The sequence below is a fragment of the Natator depressus genome, chromosome 7, assembly GCF_965152275.1.
Source record: "Natator depressus isolate rNatDep1 chromosome 7, rNatDep2.hap1, whole genome shotgun sequence".
In the NCBI taxonomy this organism is placed as follows: Eukaryota; Metazoa; Chordata; order Testudines; family Cheloniidae; genus Natator; species Natator depressus.
Window position 1 is genome coordinate 118,485,749 of NC_134240.1, and position 21,828 is coordinate 118,507,576.

General features: G+C 43.4%; 1 protein-coding gene across 6 annotated transcripts in view; it reads left to right on the plus strand.

The window, feature by feature from the left end:
* The window catches only part of STN1 (STN1 subunit of CST complex), a 64,112-nt gene extending 51,927 nt beyond the window's left edge, over positions 1-12,185 (plus strand). For 4 of the 6 annotated variants that reach the window (XM_074959412.1, XM_074959410.1, XM_074959408.1 and 1 more), the window contains 3 exons: positions 1,698-1,820; positions 4,039-4,111; positions 9,192-12,184. In XM_074959412.1, coding sequence (XP_074815513.1) covers positions 1,698-1,820; positions 4,039-4,111; positions 9,192-9,349 — 354 coding nt within the window. In that variant the 3' untranslated portion in view covers positions 9,350-12,184. Of the gene's footprint in view, positions 1-1,697; positions 1,821-4,038; positions 4,112-9,191 lie in introns of all 6 variants that reach the window. The other 2 variants (XM_074959413.1, XM_074959407.1) reach the window with 2 other exon arrangements.
* The last annotated feature ends 9,643 nt before the right edge of the window (positions 12,186-21,828 follow it).

Genomic DNA, 21,828 nt, shown 5'->3' on the forward strand with positions numbered 1-21,828 from the left:
CTAATACAGCCCTTTGTTCCCAACCCTCTCAAAATTACTCCCCTTAACACACTTCCTGTCTTCCCCACAGTTCTCGTCACCTTGTATGCATCTCTTACCCTTTGCTGGTGAATAAGGAAGTGTTATTTACCCTTTCACATAATGCAAGAGCCAGGAGTCCCCCAAAGAAATTATAGGTAGCAGGTTTAAAACAAATAAAAGGAAGAATTTCCTTGCACAATGCACAGTCAACCTGTGGAACTCTTTGCCAGTAGATGTTGTGAAGTCCAAAACTATAACAGCGTTCAAAACAGAATTAGATAAGTTCATGGAGGATAGGTTCATCAATGGCTGTTAGCCAGGATGGTCAGGAATGTAACCCCATGCTCTGGGTATCCCTACCCTCTGACTACCAGAAGCTGGAAGTAGACAACAGGGGATGGATCACTCGATTCCCTCGAAAGCACCTGGCATTGGTCACTGTCGGAAGACAGAATACTGGGTTAGATAGACCATTGGTATGACCCAGTAAGGCTGTTGTTATGTTGTTTCCCTCCTATTGTAAAACCTGTGTTGTCAACTCTTGCGATATGTGTTTGCTTTCTTAAAGACCCAGCTCCTGGAGTCATGTGAATGGGAATCTTAGCTTTTGCAATTTCATGGCTTTTTTTTTTTTTTAAATTTGTAAAAATTTCTCCATGACTGTAGAGGAAATCTTGAAAAATGACCTGCGTGCCATTCTAAAGGTTTAAAAAAAAAGGCAAATAAAAAGAAATAAAAATATATTTATAAAATCTCATGATTTTGGGGGGCCTGACTGGTGATTTTTTTGAATGCTTGGGGTTGGCAATATTGCAAACCCCTCATTACTATTATTATTTGTATTACTATAGCACCTAGGACTCCAGGTCAATATCCTGTTGTGCTAGGCACTGTACAAACACAGAACAGAAAGATGGTTCCTACTCAAAAAAGCTTAATTCTAAGACAAGATAACAGATAGATGGGGGAGCACAAGGCAGCAATGAGACAATATTGGTCAGTCTGATGGGTAGTGGTCTTAGCACATCAGCAGCTTAACCTCTTTTCCACCCCTTCCATCACTCCCTTTTTCTCCTTCCACAAGTCCCTTCTCCCCCACCATTCCTATTCCCTTCCTTCTCTGGGAGACTGGCTCAGTACTGACTCGGAGAGAAGAGTGTCCCCATCCCTCAGATTCTTGTTGGAGGTCACCTATGCAAAGCACTGATCAATCCCCCTGCCCCTTCCCAGCTAGCTTGTGATGTCTGTCAAAATCAGAACCTAAGTGTGTGTGGCTGCAGCTGGAGGAAGGAAGTTAGTCCATCAATCAGTCTCCTAATCTGCAAGCATCATAGCAGCCTTGGGGGTTGCAGTGTTCCAAAGGAAGGAATAGGTGACTGTATGTGGCAGCCATTTCAGCAAAGAATTAAGAAGGCAATAGATGACTTGGGTGGTTCTGCTGTCATGCAGGGACACACCTGTGATTCCCTTCTGGCCTGAGAATCTATTCTGCATATAATAGATATAACTTATGAACTCTTGAGCTAGACGAACTGGCTTGGCTTTAGTAAGGAAGATGTCTAAAAACTCTGACATACTGGCTCTATTGAAATCAAAGGGAATTTCACCATTGACTTTAGTAGGGCTAGGATTTCACATCTTGTATATATGTTGGTTGTTCCTTTTTTCCCATCCAGATGGATTCAAAAAGTGAACCCAGCTCCAAACTGATTCACCGTACATTCAAGGAAGCGATAAAGGTGCTGCAGGAAAAAGGAGTGGTTTTCCAGAAATCAAATAGCCCCAAGGATGTATATCATGTAAGGAACTGAATTGTAATTATGGAGATGTGTAACCAGAGGTCATGAATGTCACATCAGGCAGGAGGCATTCTGCAATATGATTGAATCACATAGTCCTAGAGGCCCTTTCAACAGGGTGAAATGGACCCTGTGGGGTCTGTTTACATGTTCAGAAGTTTTAGCTCTCTTCATTGCTTCTTCCCCTCTTGAGTATCTTGTCAGTTTATTTGTGTACATGTTTGAGAGAGCTGGACAGCTGCTGCCTCTGCCTCTTGGTGACCAGCAACTGCAGTGGACACCCCTTGCAACCCCACACATTTAGCAGATGTGATCACATAGTGAGACCATCCTGCACATTCCCAGAGGAGAGGTGCAAAGTGGCACCCTTAAGGTCCACTGGCACTAAATCTATCCAGTGAATGCAAAGGGAACCACCTCCTTTGGTCTAACCTAGTTTCAGCCAGGAGTGGTTCTCTCCTTACCTAGAGGTAGCACCCTGACTCCCTCTCCACTGGGTTTCCAAGTCCCTTTGAGTGACTTCTTTATACCAGTAGGTGCCTTATGTTATGACTTTCTGAGATGCAGAGGCTGAGTCTCATGTTCCTCTCCTTAGAGGAACTGTTGAGGCTAGTAAGCTGCATAAAGCTGACTCATGTTAGGATTTAAGCCATTACCTTAAAATTAAAGAAATCTGGATTTTTGAGCTCTAGTGCTCATGAGAATGAGAGACTAAGAGCAGGGGCTAAAGCCAGCAGTCGCCGAGACAGGTGCTATATAAGTTTCCTACTTGCAATTCTACCACATACAGCATATACACATTCCTTTCAGCTCTGCAGCTGCACTTCAGTCCTGACCTGCAATATTGTCTGTTACTGCAGTGCTGAGCCTCTCCCATGCAGCTCTGCCAATGCAAGTTAAACTTGCTGTACCACCTACATTCCAGCACTTATGCACCCTACACAAAATCCAGCTTTGCCTATGCAACTCAGTCCTAACCTGCTGCATCCCAGGGTGTTCCAGACCTCAGTCCTCTTTCGTTAGGCTGCCTAGTTACATGGTGACTTGGTGATGCCCAACAGAGAATGGGACCTATCAAACTCGTATCCCCCTGTTAGCTGAGGTAGGATTGGAACCCCATGCTCTAGAAATAGCAGACTAGTGCACTTACATGCTGCATTGCTCATCTTCCTTTGGGAATTATTCTTATATCCTGTCTTTCACCTAATTGTTTGTTTGTTTATAAAAAGAATAACTTTAAGAGAGAACTGACTGTTTTTGTATATAGCACAAATGCAAAGGTGCAGTCATGGTAAAGGTTTCAGAGTAGCAGCCGTGTTAGTCTGTATCCATAAAAAGAAAAGGAGTACTTGTGGCACCTTAGAGACTAACACATTTATTTGAGCATAAGCTTTCGTGAGCTACAGCTCACTTCATCGGATGCATACAGTGGAAAATATAGTGGGGAGATTTTATATACACAGATAACATGAAACAATGGGTGTTACCATACAGACTGTAACAAGAGCGGGGGGGGGGGGGACCTTTTGTAGTGATAATCAAGGTGGGCCATTTCCAGCAGTTGACAAGAACAGTAGGAGGGGAAATAAACATGGGGAAATAGTTTTACTTTGTGTAATGACACATCCACTTCCAGTCTTTATTCAAGCCTAAGTTAATTGTATCCAGTTTGCAAATTAATTCCAATTCAGCAATTCTTCAACAAAAAAACTTCAGAAACAGACTCCAACGAGAGACTGCTGAATTGGAATTAATTTGCAAACTGTATACAATTAACTTAGGCTTGAATAAAGACTGGGAGGGGATGTGTCATGACACAAAGTAAAACTATTTCCTCTCCTACTGTTCTTGTCAACTGCTGGCAAAGGCCCACCTTTGTTATCACTACAAAAGGTTCCCTTCTCCTCCCCCCGGGCTCTCCTGCTGGTAATAGGTCACCTTCCCTGATCACTCTTGTTACAGTCTGTATGGTAACACCCATTGTTTCATGTTATCTGTGTATATAAAATCTCCCCACTATATTTTCCACTGTATGCATCCGATGAAGTGAGCTGTAACTCACGAAAGCTTATGCTCTAATAAGTTTGTTAGGCTCTAAGGTGCCACAAGTACTCCTTTTCTTTTTAGTCATGGTAAAGTTAGGCTAGCATGTACCTTCATAGTTCGTGTGTTACAGGACAGACTGCTATGAATCAGCAATTTCTCTTGCATCTTCTAGGTGACTGACCAGGATAAGGAGTTACACAACGTGACCCTTGGTGTTGTCAAAGCAGATTGTCGAAAATCCAGGCGTAAGTAGTTGTGTGGTCTGGTTTCTGAGCCAGTGCTGACCTATCATAGACAACCGTATCTCCTCCTGCCACTCAATTAGAATAGCCCTTTCCCTTTTTCCTGAACCCAGTCTCGTCCTCCCTCTCTTCTTTCTGCAGCCAAAAACCTGGTGCAGGGCAGGCCTAGAGTTGTCTTGAGCATGGGAGCTGGTGACAATGCGAAGCAGGGAGAAAGTGCCACAATTCTGAAATGAGCAGCCACTGTGAATGCTGGAGACTTGGATCTGAATCCAGTGGAGGATTTAGGTTTCAGAAGGAACATAGTCAAATGGGGCTAGGTCAGCCCCTAGTGGTTGGTAGCTTTACACTGCTGAATAAATAGGCACACCTTGTCAGCTGTGTCAGTACAGGAGATGTCACAAAAGGTGTAGTATGGACTGAGCTGCCTTTTCTAAGGAGTAGATTTTAGGAAATCTTGAAGTGAAATTGATCCCTATGCCATGGGCCCATGCCCCATTTAAGACCATAGGGTGAAATCCTTACTCCACTGAAGACAATGGAAAAACTTCTTTTGACTGCAGTGGAGCCAGTATTTCATCCACAGACCATAGGCTTTAAGTGATGGATAGACTATGTGTGTGGGGTCTGTGCATAGGGGTCAATTTCACCCTAATTAAATCAATTTCTTAGCAGACCATGTGCCTGTAAAATTGCCCCTTTCTCCCAAATCCAGTGTGTCAATGCCATGGCAATGACTTGTTTGGTTGAGGTACCTGTCCTAATGATAAATGTGCATTTGCTGTAGTGCGCTTTTTTTTTCCCTTCTCTCTCATTCCAAAACCCTTGGCAGAATGTGACACCTGGGGATCACTCACTCATCGCTGAAATGCAGCCACTTCTGGGCACAGTATATAACAGCATGGTATAAACTGCTCAAACACTGTTTGTAGTGTTGTTGTAGACAGGTTGGTCCCAGCATATGAGAGGGACAAGCTAGGTGAGGTAATATCTTTTATTGGACCAACTTCTGCTTGGTGGAAGGTACAAGCTTTCGAGCTACACAGAGCTCTTCTCACCCCTACCTTGTCTAGCTAGAACATGTCAGCTATTCTGTGCCAGCGGCACTAAACTAGCTTTTCCAGGAGAGAATGAGAAGAATAATTGCTCCAGTCATTCAACTGGGGTAACTTGGCATGTCTGAATATATTTGCCTGATGTACCTGGACACGAACATTAGTGCTGCGAGTAGCCTATCTCTGCTGATGCCTACAGGAAATCTGCCAACTAAGGATGACTAGACAGAGGGACAATTGAAATAGCTGATGTTTTTATTTTAAAAAAAGACTTCCAAATGAGTTGGAACCATCCAGCTGTGCACGTACTGTAGTTCCACTGGCTAGCTACCTTGTACTGTCCGCCTCCTACCCTCACTTCTCGGGTCTTGCCTTAAATTTGAATGTAAACTTTTGAAGGCAAGAGCTCTCTTCCGTGGTGGGTGGGTGGATGGGTGTGTGTGTGTGTACTGCACCTAGCATACTGGAGCCCCAATCCTGATATGAGACTTTGGGTGCTACTGGAATTCATTGAACATGTCTCTCAGAATTATTAAATATCCCAGAAATTGTTAGGGGCTCTGTTTTCATCTCATCCAGAAGACGGCACCTTTGGCAACATAGTGCTCCTACTGGTATCTTGGAGCATTTGGTTTGGTATCTATTACTCAGCACCTGCTCCCCTCTCCATTACTGCACTACTGTCTGAGTGCCTCACAGCACCCCGGTGAGGCTAGGAGGTATTCTGCCCCATTGAACAGACAGGGAACCGAGGCACAGCGAGTTTAAGTGACTTGGTCAGAATCACAGAGTCTGTGGAAGAGTCAGGATCTCCTAAGTCTCATTCCAGTGCCTTAACCACAACGCCATCCTTTCTCTCCTGCATCCAAGGAAGGAGTAACAACTAGTGCAATATCAACTCTGCTTCTTGAAGAACCTGAGTTTTCCTGGCAGGTCACTCATCTGCATACTGACCAGGCTTGATTCTGCTTAGTTTCAGATTTGATGAAATTACAGCTGCAGGATGCTTGTCTCCTGGATTTGAGAAGGAACAAATATGTCCGCTTAATCTGATCAGTGGCTAATTTGATTTTTTTTTTTTTTTGACTCAGAATCGTGGTAAATTATTTTGTATTGCAAAGGACACAATTTCAGGTCTGTTTTCTATCACTCTGTTGGCTTTCTGTAGGATTGTTTGTGTAATATGGTCACTGAAAATATAGAATTGTCATGCAATCAACTGGAAAGGCTGAAGTTCTCTTGGAGATCAAAGCAAAAATAGCCTGTGGCCACAAAAAATGGATAAAATAATGTGGTCAATGTTGTTGACTTTAAAGGCGGTTCTGGGCACTATGCTGGCTCTCATATGCCCTCTGGTGGTTGTGGGTAACCAAACAAACCACTTGGAACTAAGGAAACCTACTTTGAGGTGAGATAATTGAAAGGCACTAACTCAGCAACTCTTACTAGTTGAAAGAAATTCCCACAGCTTCTTTCAAGAAGGGAAATCTTTGTCTGTCCAGTCTTCGGTCGCTAATTACAGCTATCTTTCTGCTAACTCTTAAGATGAACTATGTCAGACAGCCAGTTTGTAAATATGATGTGGGTTATTGCTCTATAAGCCAACATCCTGGAATGAATAAACTCTTATACTATATGAGTCCTAGCATATGATTAAATGAGGTTCCCGTAAAACTATTCTATAATACACTTAAAAGACAGTCCTGGTCCAGAACAAGTGCAGTCGCAAACGACCAAGTTCACAACAAACACCCTTTGAGAGGCCAGCTTGGGACTGACAGCATGGTCTAAAGGCAGCTAGAATTGTCATTAGAATTTGTCTCCAGAAGGCATGACAAAACAGAGGGCTTCTAAGACAGCTTCTTCCCTAGGTTGAAATCAGGACCAGGGAGGGCTCTGTTTTATCACCCGTGTTGCCTAATATCTACATGAAACTACCTGGGGCATCCCTGTATCAATTGTTGATGATAGGCAGATGACTGCAAGCTCTATACCTCGCTCATCTCTGCCAATGATAGTACTGTTGTCTGCTTATCTCGGAGCCTGGCTGAGATCATCGTGTGGATGGAAGTCAGAAGGAGGAGGGTAACCTTATGAAGATCATTTCAGCATCTCCCACTAGAGGGGGAATCTGCCCTCAGATGGTTAGGAGTGATTCTGGGCTGCTCAATGCTTCTGCACACACAAGGACCAATGGCAGCCAAAAATGTCACCTTCCCTCTGCCTACTGTTGGATGATGAGCTGGGTCATACCTTCATGACTTAGACTGGGCCATTGTAGCATGTTGTATTTGGGAATGAGTGCTCTGGCCTTCTTAAAACAAACCTCCAACTGATCCAAAGTGCAGTCACCCATCTCTTTAGCAACACTAGCTACCAAGAGCACATTATCCCAGTATTCCATGTACTGCACTCATAGAATGTTTGCTCCCTTTTAAGAAACCAGTTAAGACTCTCCATGCATTGGGCAAGAGGTGCTCTTTTATGCCAATCTTATCTTGCACAGCAACTATGCAACTTCCAGTCTCACAGATCACACTTGTGAGAGTAGGGAATTGAGCTTTCTCAGCAGGTGGCTCAAGACCTATATGGTACTTCCTTATAGAGGTGGAAAGAACAGTCACAGACCTCACAGCTTTCTTAACTACGTGCTATCTTCCCAATACTCTAACCCACTCTTTTCTGCTACAGCTGAGATAGCAACCTCACTCTCATGCATACCTGTGTGCGCACGCACAATCACTTAATGCTTATTTCCACTGATATCCCCAGGAAGAGGGAGAAATCTGTTCCACTTGTTGGACTCTTTTTTTTTCTTCAGTTCAGTTTTTGGGAGGTGCTGTGATCCTGCAGCACTAGATAATGAAATGGGGTGGGGAAAGTGTTCCACATGTGGCTAGAAGAGCTCATGCTTCATGGATCCACCAGCCAAATCCCCATTCCATGGGTAGGATGCAGCAGCCACAGACACTACTGCAGCCCATAAGCAGTTGCACTGCTACTCTGCACTTGGGAAGGGGGGACTCTTCTCCTGCCATTGTTCTGTGTACCAGGTGAGCAAAGCCCACTTACTCTGGCTTTACCCAGGCTGAATGCAGGGGAAGGCTTTTGCCATAAGGCAGCACAACAAATGTCACTTCCTATGTTATTCAGAAGTTAGGGGCATCTTTATAGTCTAGGAATTATTTTGTGGAAGTCCCGTGGCCTGTGTTGTACAGGAGGTCAGACTAATGACAGTGATTCTTTCTGGTCTTGGAATCTATGAACTGTTATAAGAGAAGCCCAGAATTTGTAACTTTGTAGGTAAAAAGCCTTTCAGTTCACTCCTCTTTATGAAATGTAAAAGTCACTGAAACCCAAGATCACAAAAATCTGTGACCTGTTCAGGCAATTGCCTGAGGAGTCTGTAAAATGTGGAATTATTCGTTTGTTTTGTTGGTGTATAAAATAGGTGTAATGCAACACCTTGGCCACAAGGTGTCAGCATTGGGTAAACATTCACTACTGGCTGGGTATATGAGTTTATCTAAATGGCTGGGTTTAGAGCTTTAAAACTCAGACCAGTCAAATGTGGACAAGAATTTCCACTGGGTCTCTTCTGTGTGAGCGGCAGCCTGAGGGGCTGAATAGCCTGAAAGACTGTAGATGGAGATTTACAACTCAAAGAGTGGTGTCCCAAACTCATTACCATTGTTCAGGTTGTGCCTGCGTGAATTTGAGCTCCTTGCCTTCTCTGGCAGTCTTGTCTAACCGATAACACGTTTTCATGATTATTTTTTTGGCCCTAACACTGGCACTTCTCAGTGAACTTAATGGGAGCATTAGCCAATGTCAGGACTGCAAACTCAGCCCCCTAGTCCCCTTCCTTCCAAAGTCCATGACCTCTGCTCTAACCCCTGTGCCCTCCTCTTGTCTAACAGCATTTGTGTGTATGTGACTGATCTGTATCTGTGATAGTTGATATGAGGCAACTGGAAACCTGTGCTCGTCTTTTCCACCCTTGCTGCATTTTACCTTTGTTTCTGCAGATGCTGAAAAGGGCTGCCATTTTCTTCACATCTTGTGTTGTGTTCGCCAGAGCTACAGTCCTTATCTAAGTGAAATGGTGATGCATCATGTCCTGAACCTGCTGGAGAGAAACAGTGATATTGTCAGCACCATGGAAGGATACTACATGGCTTTCTGAAAAGAAGAAATAAGATACAGGACATCTGTTTGTGCATGGTGCAGGCAGAACAAAACTTACCCCAGTAACCACATTGCCAGAAAAGAGTTGGAAGGACACAACAATGACCCTAAGAAGCTGGCTTTGTGTGTAATATAAATTGGAGAAGGAAAATGGGATGTTGACTCAGAAATGCTATTGGTTCCATCTGACTCTGATTCCTTGAAAAAATACACGCCTCACACTTTGCTTTAAAGCCCTTGCTGATTTCAGCTATTCCAGGAATTAAAATATACAGGGATCATTACACAGTGAAAGTTATAGTGCAGGATTGATCCCACAGCATCCAAATATCACAGTCTGATAGGTGCAAGCTACCTGAAGAAAACATTCTGAATACAATCACAGTTCTTCCTCATATGCTTCCCTTTCTCCAACCATAGTACCTCTAAGAGGTACAGCCTAATGGCACCTCTATGTGCATATGCTCTATCAGCCCTGTGTTGCTACTAATGAGATCATTGGTTATAGTAGTACTCTCATCTGGAGTCATATTTTGGTTTAACGACGTTGTGACCTCTCTCCATGTGAGTGATATGCTTTCTAATACATGTTCTCTAAGTAGATTTGTCTCCCTTTTTAAATGTGTGTTGTAAAGACCAGTGAAAGGCACTTTCTGATACCTTGCATGCACTGTATGTAGCTATCATTTCATCAGTGTCAGCATGATCTTATGCCCATTTCCCCAGTTCGCATGGGGGGGGGGAGGGGTTGGGAGCAGCAGCCAGCTGGGAGGCAAGGGTAATATGTCTCCTAAGAGCATACTTACCTCCTCTTACCTCCCCACAAGGAACAACCTAACCCATTGCTTGTAAAGCATGTTTGAATCCTTCCGGCTATTAATGCAAGTTCTTGTTGATTAATTTGGACCCAAATTAAGCTCCTGTTCTCACAAATCAGCCTAATTATTACTTCATATTTTTTTAAATAGCTCTTAACATCACAAATACTGAACCATGAAACAAAGAGTTCATGGAAAAGAGCGTGCCAAAACCATGAGACTGGTGCAATTCCCTGACTTCCAATCTCCCCTCTTTTTGCATGCTCTGCATCCTTGCCACAGTTAGGAAGCCAGTATCACCTCTTTGTGCTTGGATTGGGACTGAAATTTGTGGAATGACATTGAAAGAAAGCTAGCATTGACAAAGCTAACGGGTAAGACATTTGACCAAGAATAATTAAAACTCATATGTATGCCCAGGTTCAACCCCCAGTGCTGCTCAGCATTTAAACCTACAGGACTGGTTCCTCGAGGCTTGTTCTAACTAATCTGTTCCATTAATGGAGGAAAATGTCTTGAACTTGAAATGAGTAAAAAGTGCTGCTTGCGTCTTTCCTCTGTCTCCCACAAGTAATACTTGAAATAGCAATGTCCCCAGAGCCACAATTCGCAGTAAAGCCCTGTAAGGATCAGCAGAGCTGAGAAAAATAAACCGTGTGTGTGTGTATTTGGAGAGCCAGCAAGTGGTATGTGTCTTGGTTTGGTGTTACATTATGCGCTTCGTTTTGAAATGTGGCTGAAGTGGGATATAGGCAAATAGGCATGATGAAACATGTGGCATTTGCATTCAGATGTCTATAGAAAAATCAGCTTTAGATGGTGCCTGTGTCCTGAGTGTAAAGCTATGTATGACTCACTACTTCATCTATTTCCATGCCTACCGTGGATCTTGACTGCCAATTTCCCAGTTGGCTGTTGCTATTCCTTGCATTATTACTATTTGTTTTTTGCTCAACATTATATGCCCTGTCCCCAGACCTCAGCATGTGTTCCCAGACCTCAACAGGTGCAGAAAGGATGTATTTATTCACAAGGAGATTGGATAGGGGGTTAAAAAAGAATCAGAACTGTCTGGGAGACATTCTTATAATAAAAGAAGAAGGCAGGGAGTAGAGTCCAGGTCATGATTCAATCAAGTAGGAAAAAAATCGGGCTTGATTACAGCTGTTCCACTAAAATAAATCTGTCTGATCTAAGCCCCAAAGGGGGAGGGGCATTTTATTTGTTTTCAGCTCTGATACTAATCAATATGAAGGGGTTCAGTTTTAAAAAATAAAGGCTACCCATGGAAGAATAAAAGGCATAAGGATGTCAGTTCCTGGCTTAGAGTCTGAATCCTCCTTAGTAGTAACTGAATATTTAATAGCCATTTCACCTAGGCTATTAAATGGCCCCCTATGTGAAATGAGTTTGCAGAGCAAATGGGGGTAGTTTTTGGGAAGAGTGTTAATGGGGATCAGTAGATTACTCTTTTTAGTGGACAAGCGTTAGGCATCACAAATGCTGGTAACTGTCCACCTCTGCCTTAGAGACCTAAGCTGGCAGGTTTTTTTGTTTGTTTTGTTTTGTTTTTGTTGGTTTGTTTTTAAACCATCCCACTGTGTTAGCAAATGTTAATTCTGCTGGTAAAGGATTAAATGAGTACTGCTGGCTTGCTGAGAAATGTGTTGGGCTATGCTGCCTGGGTAAAAGGGAAGTGGGACTGGTTTTCTGGGGAGAGAGAACTGAGGGTGTGGGCTGAACAGTCATTGGGGAGGAATTCTGCAAGGCTCAGCTGCTTGCAGGGAAGGATTGGGCTTGGTCTGGTGTTTCAGTATTAGTCTCTTTAAAATAAAATCAAACCCCAGAAGCGGGGTAAGTTTTGATCCAGTCCAACTTGTGTAATCTGTTTGAAGCAGCATGGGGAAGCCTTATACTCACTGCATCTGATGCACATCTTGCAATAGCCATCCCTGCCTTTTGTTATCTGCAGCCTTGACTTCTGCAATCCCCCTTCTTAGGGCTATACCTGAAGTCCACCGGAAGCTCCAGCTGCTTGTTTCTTGAGTACTGTGAACTGGTCTGAATACAGTCGTATTCATGTCTCTGTAATGGCTTCCTGTTCATTTCTCTGTGTGATTCAATATGTTTGTGGTGATCTTTAAAGTCCCTTGACCTGGACTGGAACTTGGTCATTTACAAATATCTCTTCCCAGGCAAGGCAGGTGAGAGTAGCTTGAAAGCACATGGCATTGTAATCTGTTTGAGTGGTCTGTGCTGGCGTGGCAGAGCTAAATGGAAGATCCTGCCATCTTCTAAATGGAAGATCCTGCCACTGGAAATCTTTCCTTGTCAACCAAACTGGCATTCTATTCACTGGAGGGTGTGGGGTGGGGGGAAGGTGTGCTCTTAATTCAAGTTAGCCAAATGAAGGTGAAATCCTAGTGATTACAAGGCAGGGTGTAGTTTACAGCCGAGTTAGCAGGTCAAGTTAAAGGTAAAGCACATGAAGCCTAAACCTGACCTGCTATGGAGGAGCCTATTGGTTAACTTGACCTGTTAACGCATGTGAAAACTACACCCTGCCTTGTCTTCACTAGGATTTTACCTTGAGTTAGTTAAATTGAGTTAAGAACACACCCTTTTTTTCCCTAGTAAAGACCACGCCTCAGAAGCTGAGGCCAGGTCTACACTACAAATTTATATTGGTATAATTATAGCTCGGGGTGTGAAGTAGTCACACAGCTGAACGATATAGTTGTTCTGACCTCACCTCCGGTGTAGGCAGCCCTCCCGTCAACATAGCTGCCGTCTCTTGTGGAGGTGGATTAACTACACCGATGGGAGAAGCTCTTCCCTGTTGACATACCAGCATCTTCACTAAAGCGGTACGGTGGCGCAGCTGCTTGGGTGCCACTGCACCGCTGTACATGCAGACAAGCCCTAAGTTTGATGAACTTCAGGGCGAGATCCATTGGTGCACTGGTTCTGGTTTTGTTTCATTAACTTGCCCTGCTATAGCACCTTTCATCCAGGAACCTCAATATACTTTACATGCCATAATGAATGAATCTGCACTACACACTGTCAAGCAAGCAGATGGTTATCAAAGCCCCATGTAGTCCACACTAAGGGCCCCCTTCTTTACGCCTGATCTCTGTAGTTATCCAATGTCGCATAATGTAAATTCTGTAGCAGCTTCAATGGAGATTTTTTTTGTTTGCATGTAAAAGTGAATAATCTACTTAGGATAATATCCATTGTGTGTTTATGCTGATTTTTTAAAATTCAGCAATGCCCCTGTGTGCTGCAGAGGTCTACAGACATTGGAGAAGGTGGTAATGGGAAGCTGGAGATTTAGGCAGCTGGGCTGGGATGTAATTGACGCTTTTCTATGCTGGAAAGTTGTAAAGCTTTAATTATATTGGTATAGTTAGTGTAAATAAACAATCTCCCAGTGCACACAGTACACCAATATAAAGGTGGCTTATACAGGTATAGTTTATTCCCCTTCCTGTATGGGAACAGGAGTAACTACACTAGTATAACTGTCCACACTAGGGCTCTTAATGGCATAACTACATTGGTTAAAAAAAATCTCATCCCAAACCAAAATAGTCTGTTAAAATTAAAACTTAAGTTTAGACTAGGCCTAACTGTGGTGGTGTGGGGAATTTAGTGAAAGCACTTTTCTTTGTTTTTGTTCAATTAAAAACCCTTTAGGCAATACAATCATTAGTAGCCTGCTATGGAGCTGTTTCAAAGGTGATACTTTAAGTGGGCTTGACGAGCATGAATTCATACTCTGGGACTGCTAGATGGCCTGGTTCCTGTTTCTATAGAAACAGTTAAATTGGCAAAAGCCAGGTAAGTGTAATAGGTTTTTAAATCAGTCAGTGTTTTTTACCTTGTTTTCCAGTGATCAAATTTCCATGGAAACTGCCTGGGAATTAAAATTAAGGAAGGGGGGTCAGGGGAGGGTTCAAAATATTCAACTGTTGACTGTGTATCCATGGAAGTGGAAGTTAGCCACCTCTCTGGAGGGGAAACAAAGGATAAACCTCTGTGCCACTAACCCCCTACCTTTGGTCAGGCACAAGGAGAGCACCTGAAATTAGAGTTAGGTGCTTTGTGATCAGAGTGGGCCAGTGGAGGGTGTAATAAGTGGCATTTTGCTAGCTCTGCCTGGGTTTAGGTTCAGTGGCTATTAATCTGACTATACAAATAAGGGAGAAAGCTTTCTACAAGTGATACAGGATTTTTTTTAAAGTACAGGCAATTCCATATTATAAAGGAAGGCTGTCAACCCAAAATATAACTTCTTAATTTTATCTTCAGACTATCCACCCTCAACCTGCCAAAATATAAATACGGAGGAGAGGGAGGATGGGCTTGTGGTTAAAACATGGGATAGGGAGCCGGGAGCCAGGAGCCTTGGGTTTTCTTCCAGGCTCTGTCACGGACTCCCTGTGAGATTTAGGGCAAAACACTTAATCTGTCTGTCTCAAGATGTGGATTCTAATCCCAGCTCTCTCTGATCTACTGTGTGACTGAGTTAAGTCACTTCCCCTCTCTGTGTCTTTGCTTGTCTGTTTAAGCCCTTCAGAGTGTTGTGTTTGGCTATGTACACACTACATCTGAGTGACATAATGGATACTGATGTATGGGGTGTGAATAAGCCACCATCCTGAGCGACTTAAGTTACACCAACTTAAGCGCCAGTGTGAACAGCGCTATGTTGGCTGCATCAGTGCAGCTGCGCTACTGTAAACTCTGTGTTGTAGCTATAGCCTTTGTGTTGCTTTGCTTGTACCGTGCCTAGCACAATGGGACCCTAATCTCTGCTGTGGCCCCTGGGCATTGGTGTAATACAAATAATGAAGAATAATTTATTATAAATCGGAGGCAGAGTTCTAAATGGCCTCGCTCTCCAGCCTCTTAGTTGGATTATCAATTTCCGTGAGGCAGGGACCTTGTCTTTACACAATTACACACAAAAACACATCATCCAGCAATTAGGAAATCCAGCAACACCCACAATTCTGGCATTTCCTAACTTTTGAGTGCTTGACTTTGTAACTGTAATCTTTTAATGTAATTTTTGGTATAATTCCCAAGTTTTTTTTTTTTTTTAAATCACATGGGAGGGGGACAAAAATTCCATTTTGTAACATTGTATTGACACTCAGATGGGTCATCTGCAGGGTTCAAAGCTGTAGATCTGCCACTTCGGTAAGGGAGTAACTGATAGCAGTAGTAGACTGTTATCCTCTCTTTGGACCAGCACTACCAGGGGGATGAGACACTTTTCAACCACATTTCACAGATATTTGCTGAGAGTAGAGGAAAGGTGAGACTCCTGAATCTTGAGTTCCATTCTGGACTCTAGAGGGAAGTGTGTTTCAGTGGGTAAAGATTTTGTGTGCCCACTTTCCCCCAAGCTTGATCCCCCTTCTTCTCTACCCCTTCCACCCTGTCCCATTCCTGCTTTGGCCTAGTCTCCTTGCCTATGCCGTCACAGTTTCTACTCCTCAGGCTTCTCATTAAAGTCTCAGTCCCTTGTCCCAGTCTCTTTGCCCAACCAGTCCTAGTTCTCTTCCACCCCTCCTTTCCTTTTTCCTTCCTCTAGCACTGGTTCACTGTCCCATTCTCCTTGCCTGCTTCTAGTTCCCAGTCTCCCTTCCACTCATCCCAATCCTCTCCCTGCCCCAGGTCTGGCTCTTGTCCCCTCAGAATTCAAATGCACCAGCTTCCTCAGTGCCTTGGCAGTAGTGGGTAGTTGTGAGAACACAGGAGCAACATGTGCCTGTGCTTTCAGTTGGGCTGCCTGGCCTTAGCCCAGCCAGTAGCAGTCCAAAAATGCAACTACAGGGACAGTCCTGCTCAGTTCCCTGCAGTCCAAGGCTGGATGGTTCTTCATGTGGGTGGAATCTTCAGAGACTTTTAGCTGTGAAAGTCTAGGAAGTCTCTTCTGCATAAATGCAATCTGTAGTTTTTCAGAGGCCTATAACTCTGGCAAATTTGGGCAGATTTTCACAGGGATGGTAAAGGCGCATCCCTGACACAAAGGCCACCCCCCTGCCAAATTTTAAGTCCCTGGACCGAAGCATGGGGTTCTAGGACTTTACAAAGAAAAATCACCAGAATTTAGCACCAGCAAAAAAACATTTTTCTCTAGTCCCATTCTTAGAAATGGCTGAACCATTTGGACTGAAATTTCAATAATAATAATAATAATAGCCTGCGGCAGACACCCAGTATGGGAGATTTCAGCCCAAACAATTAAAATTTGGCAAAGTTCTATAAGCAACTGAAAACAGGGTCTTATAATGGGGAGTGTCAGGCAACCTTAATAATAAATGGTGCTACTGGTTACACCTGTACTTATATATGTAATGTGTAGTGTAAAGACTATGCTGGTCTATTAACAATAAAATACAGGTTGAGATGAGCCTAACTTAAGAAGATCCATATAGACTAACAAGTAGGATACAACCAAGAATTAAGGAATTTACTAGTAAAAGAAATAACCAGAGGAATTATTTTCTGGAAACACAGAAGCACTGAGGAGCATGGTGCCAATTAAGATGGCCCAACAAGCTCTGCAAATGCTTGGATCCAGCTCTTGTCCTGGCTTGCTTTTTGTGATTATTTATTTAGTAGAAAAATGGGTGCTCCCCTTCCAAGAACAGGAACTGCACCACTGTGCCAGCTCAGTCCGGCTTATGGGAGCAATCTGTTTATGGGTCTGCAAACTTGCTAGGGCACTTGTATAGCTTCCATGGTGGGTGGGTGGGACTGAGCCATCCATGTGCTTTAGAGGATTTAGTGTCGTTGCTATTTTTTTTTTTTTGCTCATCAATTTTTAATTAATGTGATATAAAGGGGAGTGGGGAGGGTAGCCCTGCTCTTACCTTTGAGGCACTGATTCAGCAAGGTAATTAACAACATGCATAGCTCCAGTAAAGCCTACTCCTTAAAATTAGGCACATTCTTCAGTTACTTGCTGAATTGGAAGTTCCTCCTCATGGCAAAGATCCTGCTAAAAGGAAATGAAGAACACTGAAGTAAAAGAGGAGGACAGACGTCCACAAATGCCTCTCTTAATGATAGGGTCATGTAAGCCTAGATTAGGGTGACCAGACATTTTTCCCAAATGTGAAAAATTGGGACAGGAGCTGGAGGGTAATAGGAGCCTATATAAGAAAAAGACTCCAAAATCAGGACTGTCCTTATAAAATCGGGACATCTGGTCACTTTAGCCTAGATCAACTCCCTTGTTTCCTGAACATGCATACTTTCATTGTGTTCTTTCTTGGGGTGAGGAGTGTTTGGAATTGTCTTCCTCCAGCCCCCTGCCCAAATTAAACCATTCAGGCTCCTTCTGTGTGTAATTCTCAAATGGTGTGATGCCTATAAAAAACTTGACAGTTGGGGTGCTGAGCCCTCTGTCTGTCATGCTGACCAATATTGTCTCATTGTTTCCTCATAGTCCCCTGTCTGTCTGTATCCATCTGTTGTCTCTTGTCTTATACTTAGCTTGTAAGCACTTTTGGGTGGGAAGCATCTTTTTGCTCCGTGTTTGTACAGCACCTAGCACAATGGGGCCCTGGTTGAAGTCTGCATCTCTCAGGCATTACTGCAAAACCAATAACTAGGGACAATCCTAACAGGAGCAAAGTGATAGCAATAGGAATTCTTATAGATTCATAGATACTAAGGTCAGAAGGGACCATTATGATCATCTAGTCCGACCTCCTGCACAACGCAGGCCACAGAATCTCACCCACTCACTCCTGCGAAAAACCTCTCACCTATGTCTGAGCTATTGAAGTCCTCAAATCGTGGTTTAAAGACTTCAAGGAGCAGAGAATCCTCCAGCAAGTGACCCGTGCCCCATGCTACAGAAGAAGGCGAAAAACCTCCAGGGTTTCTTCCAATCTGCGCTGGAGGAAAATTCCTTCCCGACCCCAAATATGGCGATCAGCTAAACCCTGAGCATATGGGCAAGATTCACCAGCCAGATACCCAGGAAAGAATTTTCTGTAGTAACTCAGATCCCACCCCATCTAACATCCCATCACAGGCCATTAGGCCTATTTACCATGAATATTTAAAGATCAATTCTTGTTGGAACGTCCTAAAGGAAGACTATCCTCAGAAATACAGACTTGAGCAAACAGACACTACTCACGGCAAGTCAACATTTAAAACCCTGCATGGGTGCAGCTGCACCACTGAAGTGCTTTAATGAAGACACTCTATGCTGATGGGAGGGAACTCATCCACCTCCCTGAGAGGCAGTAGCTGTGTTGACGGGAGAAGCTCTCCTGATGACATAGCACTGTCTACACCAGGGGTTAGGGTAGTATAACTATGTTGCGCAGGGGTGTGGATTTTTCACACCCCTGAGCGACGTAGTTATACCAATTATAGGTCTGTAACATAGACCAGACCTTAGCCTTGGTCAATATCTGGCTCACTGCAAATAAGTAGCTAACAAGGCTGCTGGCATCTGAAACAAGTAGTACGTGCTAAATGCAACAGTAGTTGCATTCTTTTATCTTCTCCAATTAGAAGGGAAGCAATGAAAATAAGGAGTGAATGAGACTGGAGTAATGCAAAGTTTATCATAAACCATTGGGTAAATTATATAATACAATGTCACTCTTCTTCTCTTCCTCTCTTCCCCCCCCCCCCACCCTTTGCATATACAGTCGTGCCTCTTTACTATTTCTCCTGTCCTGTAGGCTACCTCTCTCTTTTTCTAAAGAAGTTATTTGTAGGGCAGGCAATCCCCAGGTGGACTTTTAAAGGGCCAGTCAGGACTATACTTCCTAATTTCTCTCTCCCCTTGCTATTATCAGTGAATTCAAAAGTTAATAATTTTGAGATGCAGTTTGTAAAGAAATGCTAGTTTTGGGGGCTGTGCAAGTCTGTCCTCTGATCTGAAGAAATAAAAATTGCACAGGCACGTTCCTTGGATGGATTCAGTGCCAGATGCCAGTTTGGCGTTGCTGCCTTGCGTGCAACCTGAGGCTTTAAATATAAACCTTAACAGGTGCGTTTTGTGGACACAACACCTCTAGGGACGAAAAATGTTTGATCGCTGAATGATGGAAACAGCACTAAAGGGAACATCTGCCATCAACCTATGCAATATGGAAAGAGCTCAACATGATTCATAACGTATTACTAAGGCTATGTCTACGCTAGGGACCTTACAGCGGCACAGATGTACTGCTGTAAGGTCTCCTGTGTAGCTGCTCTATTGCCAACGGGAGAGAACTCTCCTAAGCGACCATAGCTCTGTCAGCAGGAGAATGTCTCCCACCAACATAGCGCTGTCCACACCGGCGCGTCTGTCGGTGAAACTTATGTCGGTCAGGGGTGCGTTTTTTCCACACCCCTGACTGACAAAAGTTTTACTGACAAAAGTGCTAGTGTAGACGTAGCCTAAGTGTCTGTATACAATGCTTACTGGCAGCATGTGCACAACTAGAAGCCCGGCGTCTAGTGATCGAGGGAAAGTGTCCTCTAGTTCAGAGGTCTACAGTTTTGGAACAAAGTCTTTTGGGTGGCATCCCTGTTGCCACCTGTGGGCCATGGCTTAGACCATAACTCTGATCATAGAATCATAGAAGATTAGGGTTGGAAGAGAACTCTGGAGGTCATCTAGTCCAGCCCCCTGCTCAAAGCAGGACCAACCCCAACTAAATCATCCCAGCCAGGGCTTTGTCAAGCCTGATCTTAAAAACCTCTAAGGATGGAGATTCCACCATCTCCGTAGGTAACCCATTCCAGTGCTTCATTACCCTCCTAGTAAAAAGAAAAGGAGTACTTGTGGCACCTTAGAGACTAACAAATTTATTTGAGCATAAGCTTTCGTGAGCTACAGCTCGCTTCATCGGATGCATACCCTCCTAGTGAAATAGTTTTTCCTAATATCCAACCTAGACCTCCTCCACTGCAACTTGAGACCATTGTTCCTTGTTTTGTCATCTCCACCACTGAGAACAGCCTAAGGCCATGATGTCCATATGCGTGAATCAAATAAACCAGGCAGTTTGGCAATCAGTGGCACTGTCTCCAGGTGAGACAGGGCACCTTCAACTGGGACTGCTAGAAAGAGTCCAGTGCTTTGCTTTCCATGAGATTTCCACTTCTGTGTAATCACACTCTTTTTTTCAAACAATACATATCCTGCAATTTAGTTTTCCAGACCAGCCTGGTGGGGATTGCATTTTCCAGTGGTCTCCTTTAATGTATGGCAAATTCTGACCTAGGGATACTGTTCCTCCTCATAGGCGGACTACCAGGGCAACTGAAAATAAAAAAGGACAGTTGCATAGGGAGCAGAGCATGCTTACGTGCATCTAGCCACACCGTGTCACTGTGCATGCAACCTGGAGTCCCCTTGTGATCCTCCTCTGGGAATTAAAAATACGTTCCTTTAAAGAAACATGTGACACTGAAGATCACCAGACTCTACAGACAGCAGATCACCTCCAGCATATGATTGGGAAAATACTAGCGCTCTTCAGTGTTGAGTAATACGTATTACAGGCAATGGGACTCCCTTATAGCTGTGGGCTTGTGATTATTGTCATTTAAAATCCTGCTGTAGTATCCTTAATAAACTTTTCATAAGGTTTTAAATTCTACATTTTACTATTCACAGTTCACCCTCTACATATTATAATCTTTTGGGTATTGGTAGCTCGGGTATTTGAACTTCTCCAGGGCATACAAAAAAACAATTACTATTAAATGTCAGAGTGTAAATTAATAAGAATAAGGCACAAGGAAAGACATATAGGAATTTAAAATACACATCTAGAATCTAAGAAGCTATTAAAAAGAATCAATATACAGACATACACAGGCAAAATTGGAAGAAAATTCACAGCAAGGAAAATGTTAATAGATTTTGTTGTAATAAATATGGATTAATAACACATTGCTCTTTTCACCACTGGATCTCAAAGCACTTTACAAAGGAGGTGAGTATCGCTGTCCCCATTTTACAGATGAGGAAACTGAGGGACAGAGAGGTTAAGTGACTTGGCTGAGGTCAAACAGTTAGTCAGTGGTAAAGTGGAGAACAGAATCCATGGGTCCTGACTCTCAGACTCCAAATCAATCTGCTACATTGCAGCTGCCTCATGTAAAATTGCCCTTTGCTTAATGTTTGAGGAAGAGAAGTATTTTTTTTGCCATGTAACTAGATACCCTCAAAACCTTGATAACAGTGGGAACAATACAGGGCGTACTTAGATGAAGATCAATATACAACTTGCTACCTTTAGCCCAAAGGGGACATGTACTTAGGAGGTTTGAAATATCCAGGCTCTAGTATAATAAAACATGAAGGCTGGAAAATAGCTTAAGTAGTGAAGAGGTTAAGCTCTGAGATAGTTGCTTTATACGATGTTAATCTATAATTTAAGTAAGATGGATGAAGCTGCTCTGTTATAATGTAAGTAAAAGCTTCTCTGAGTCATTGACAAAGCGCTGGCACTGCAAGCTAGGAGAATGGTTTCTTCAGTTCACAACCACTATATTAAATCGGTGCATGTGAGCTGATGGCGTGTTCTACTTGGTGCTGCTAAAGCAGAGCTCTTTGGTGGGTAGGCTGCTGGGGCATGCTGCCACGTTTATGGTGGGTGTGGGAAAGCCA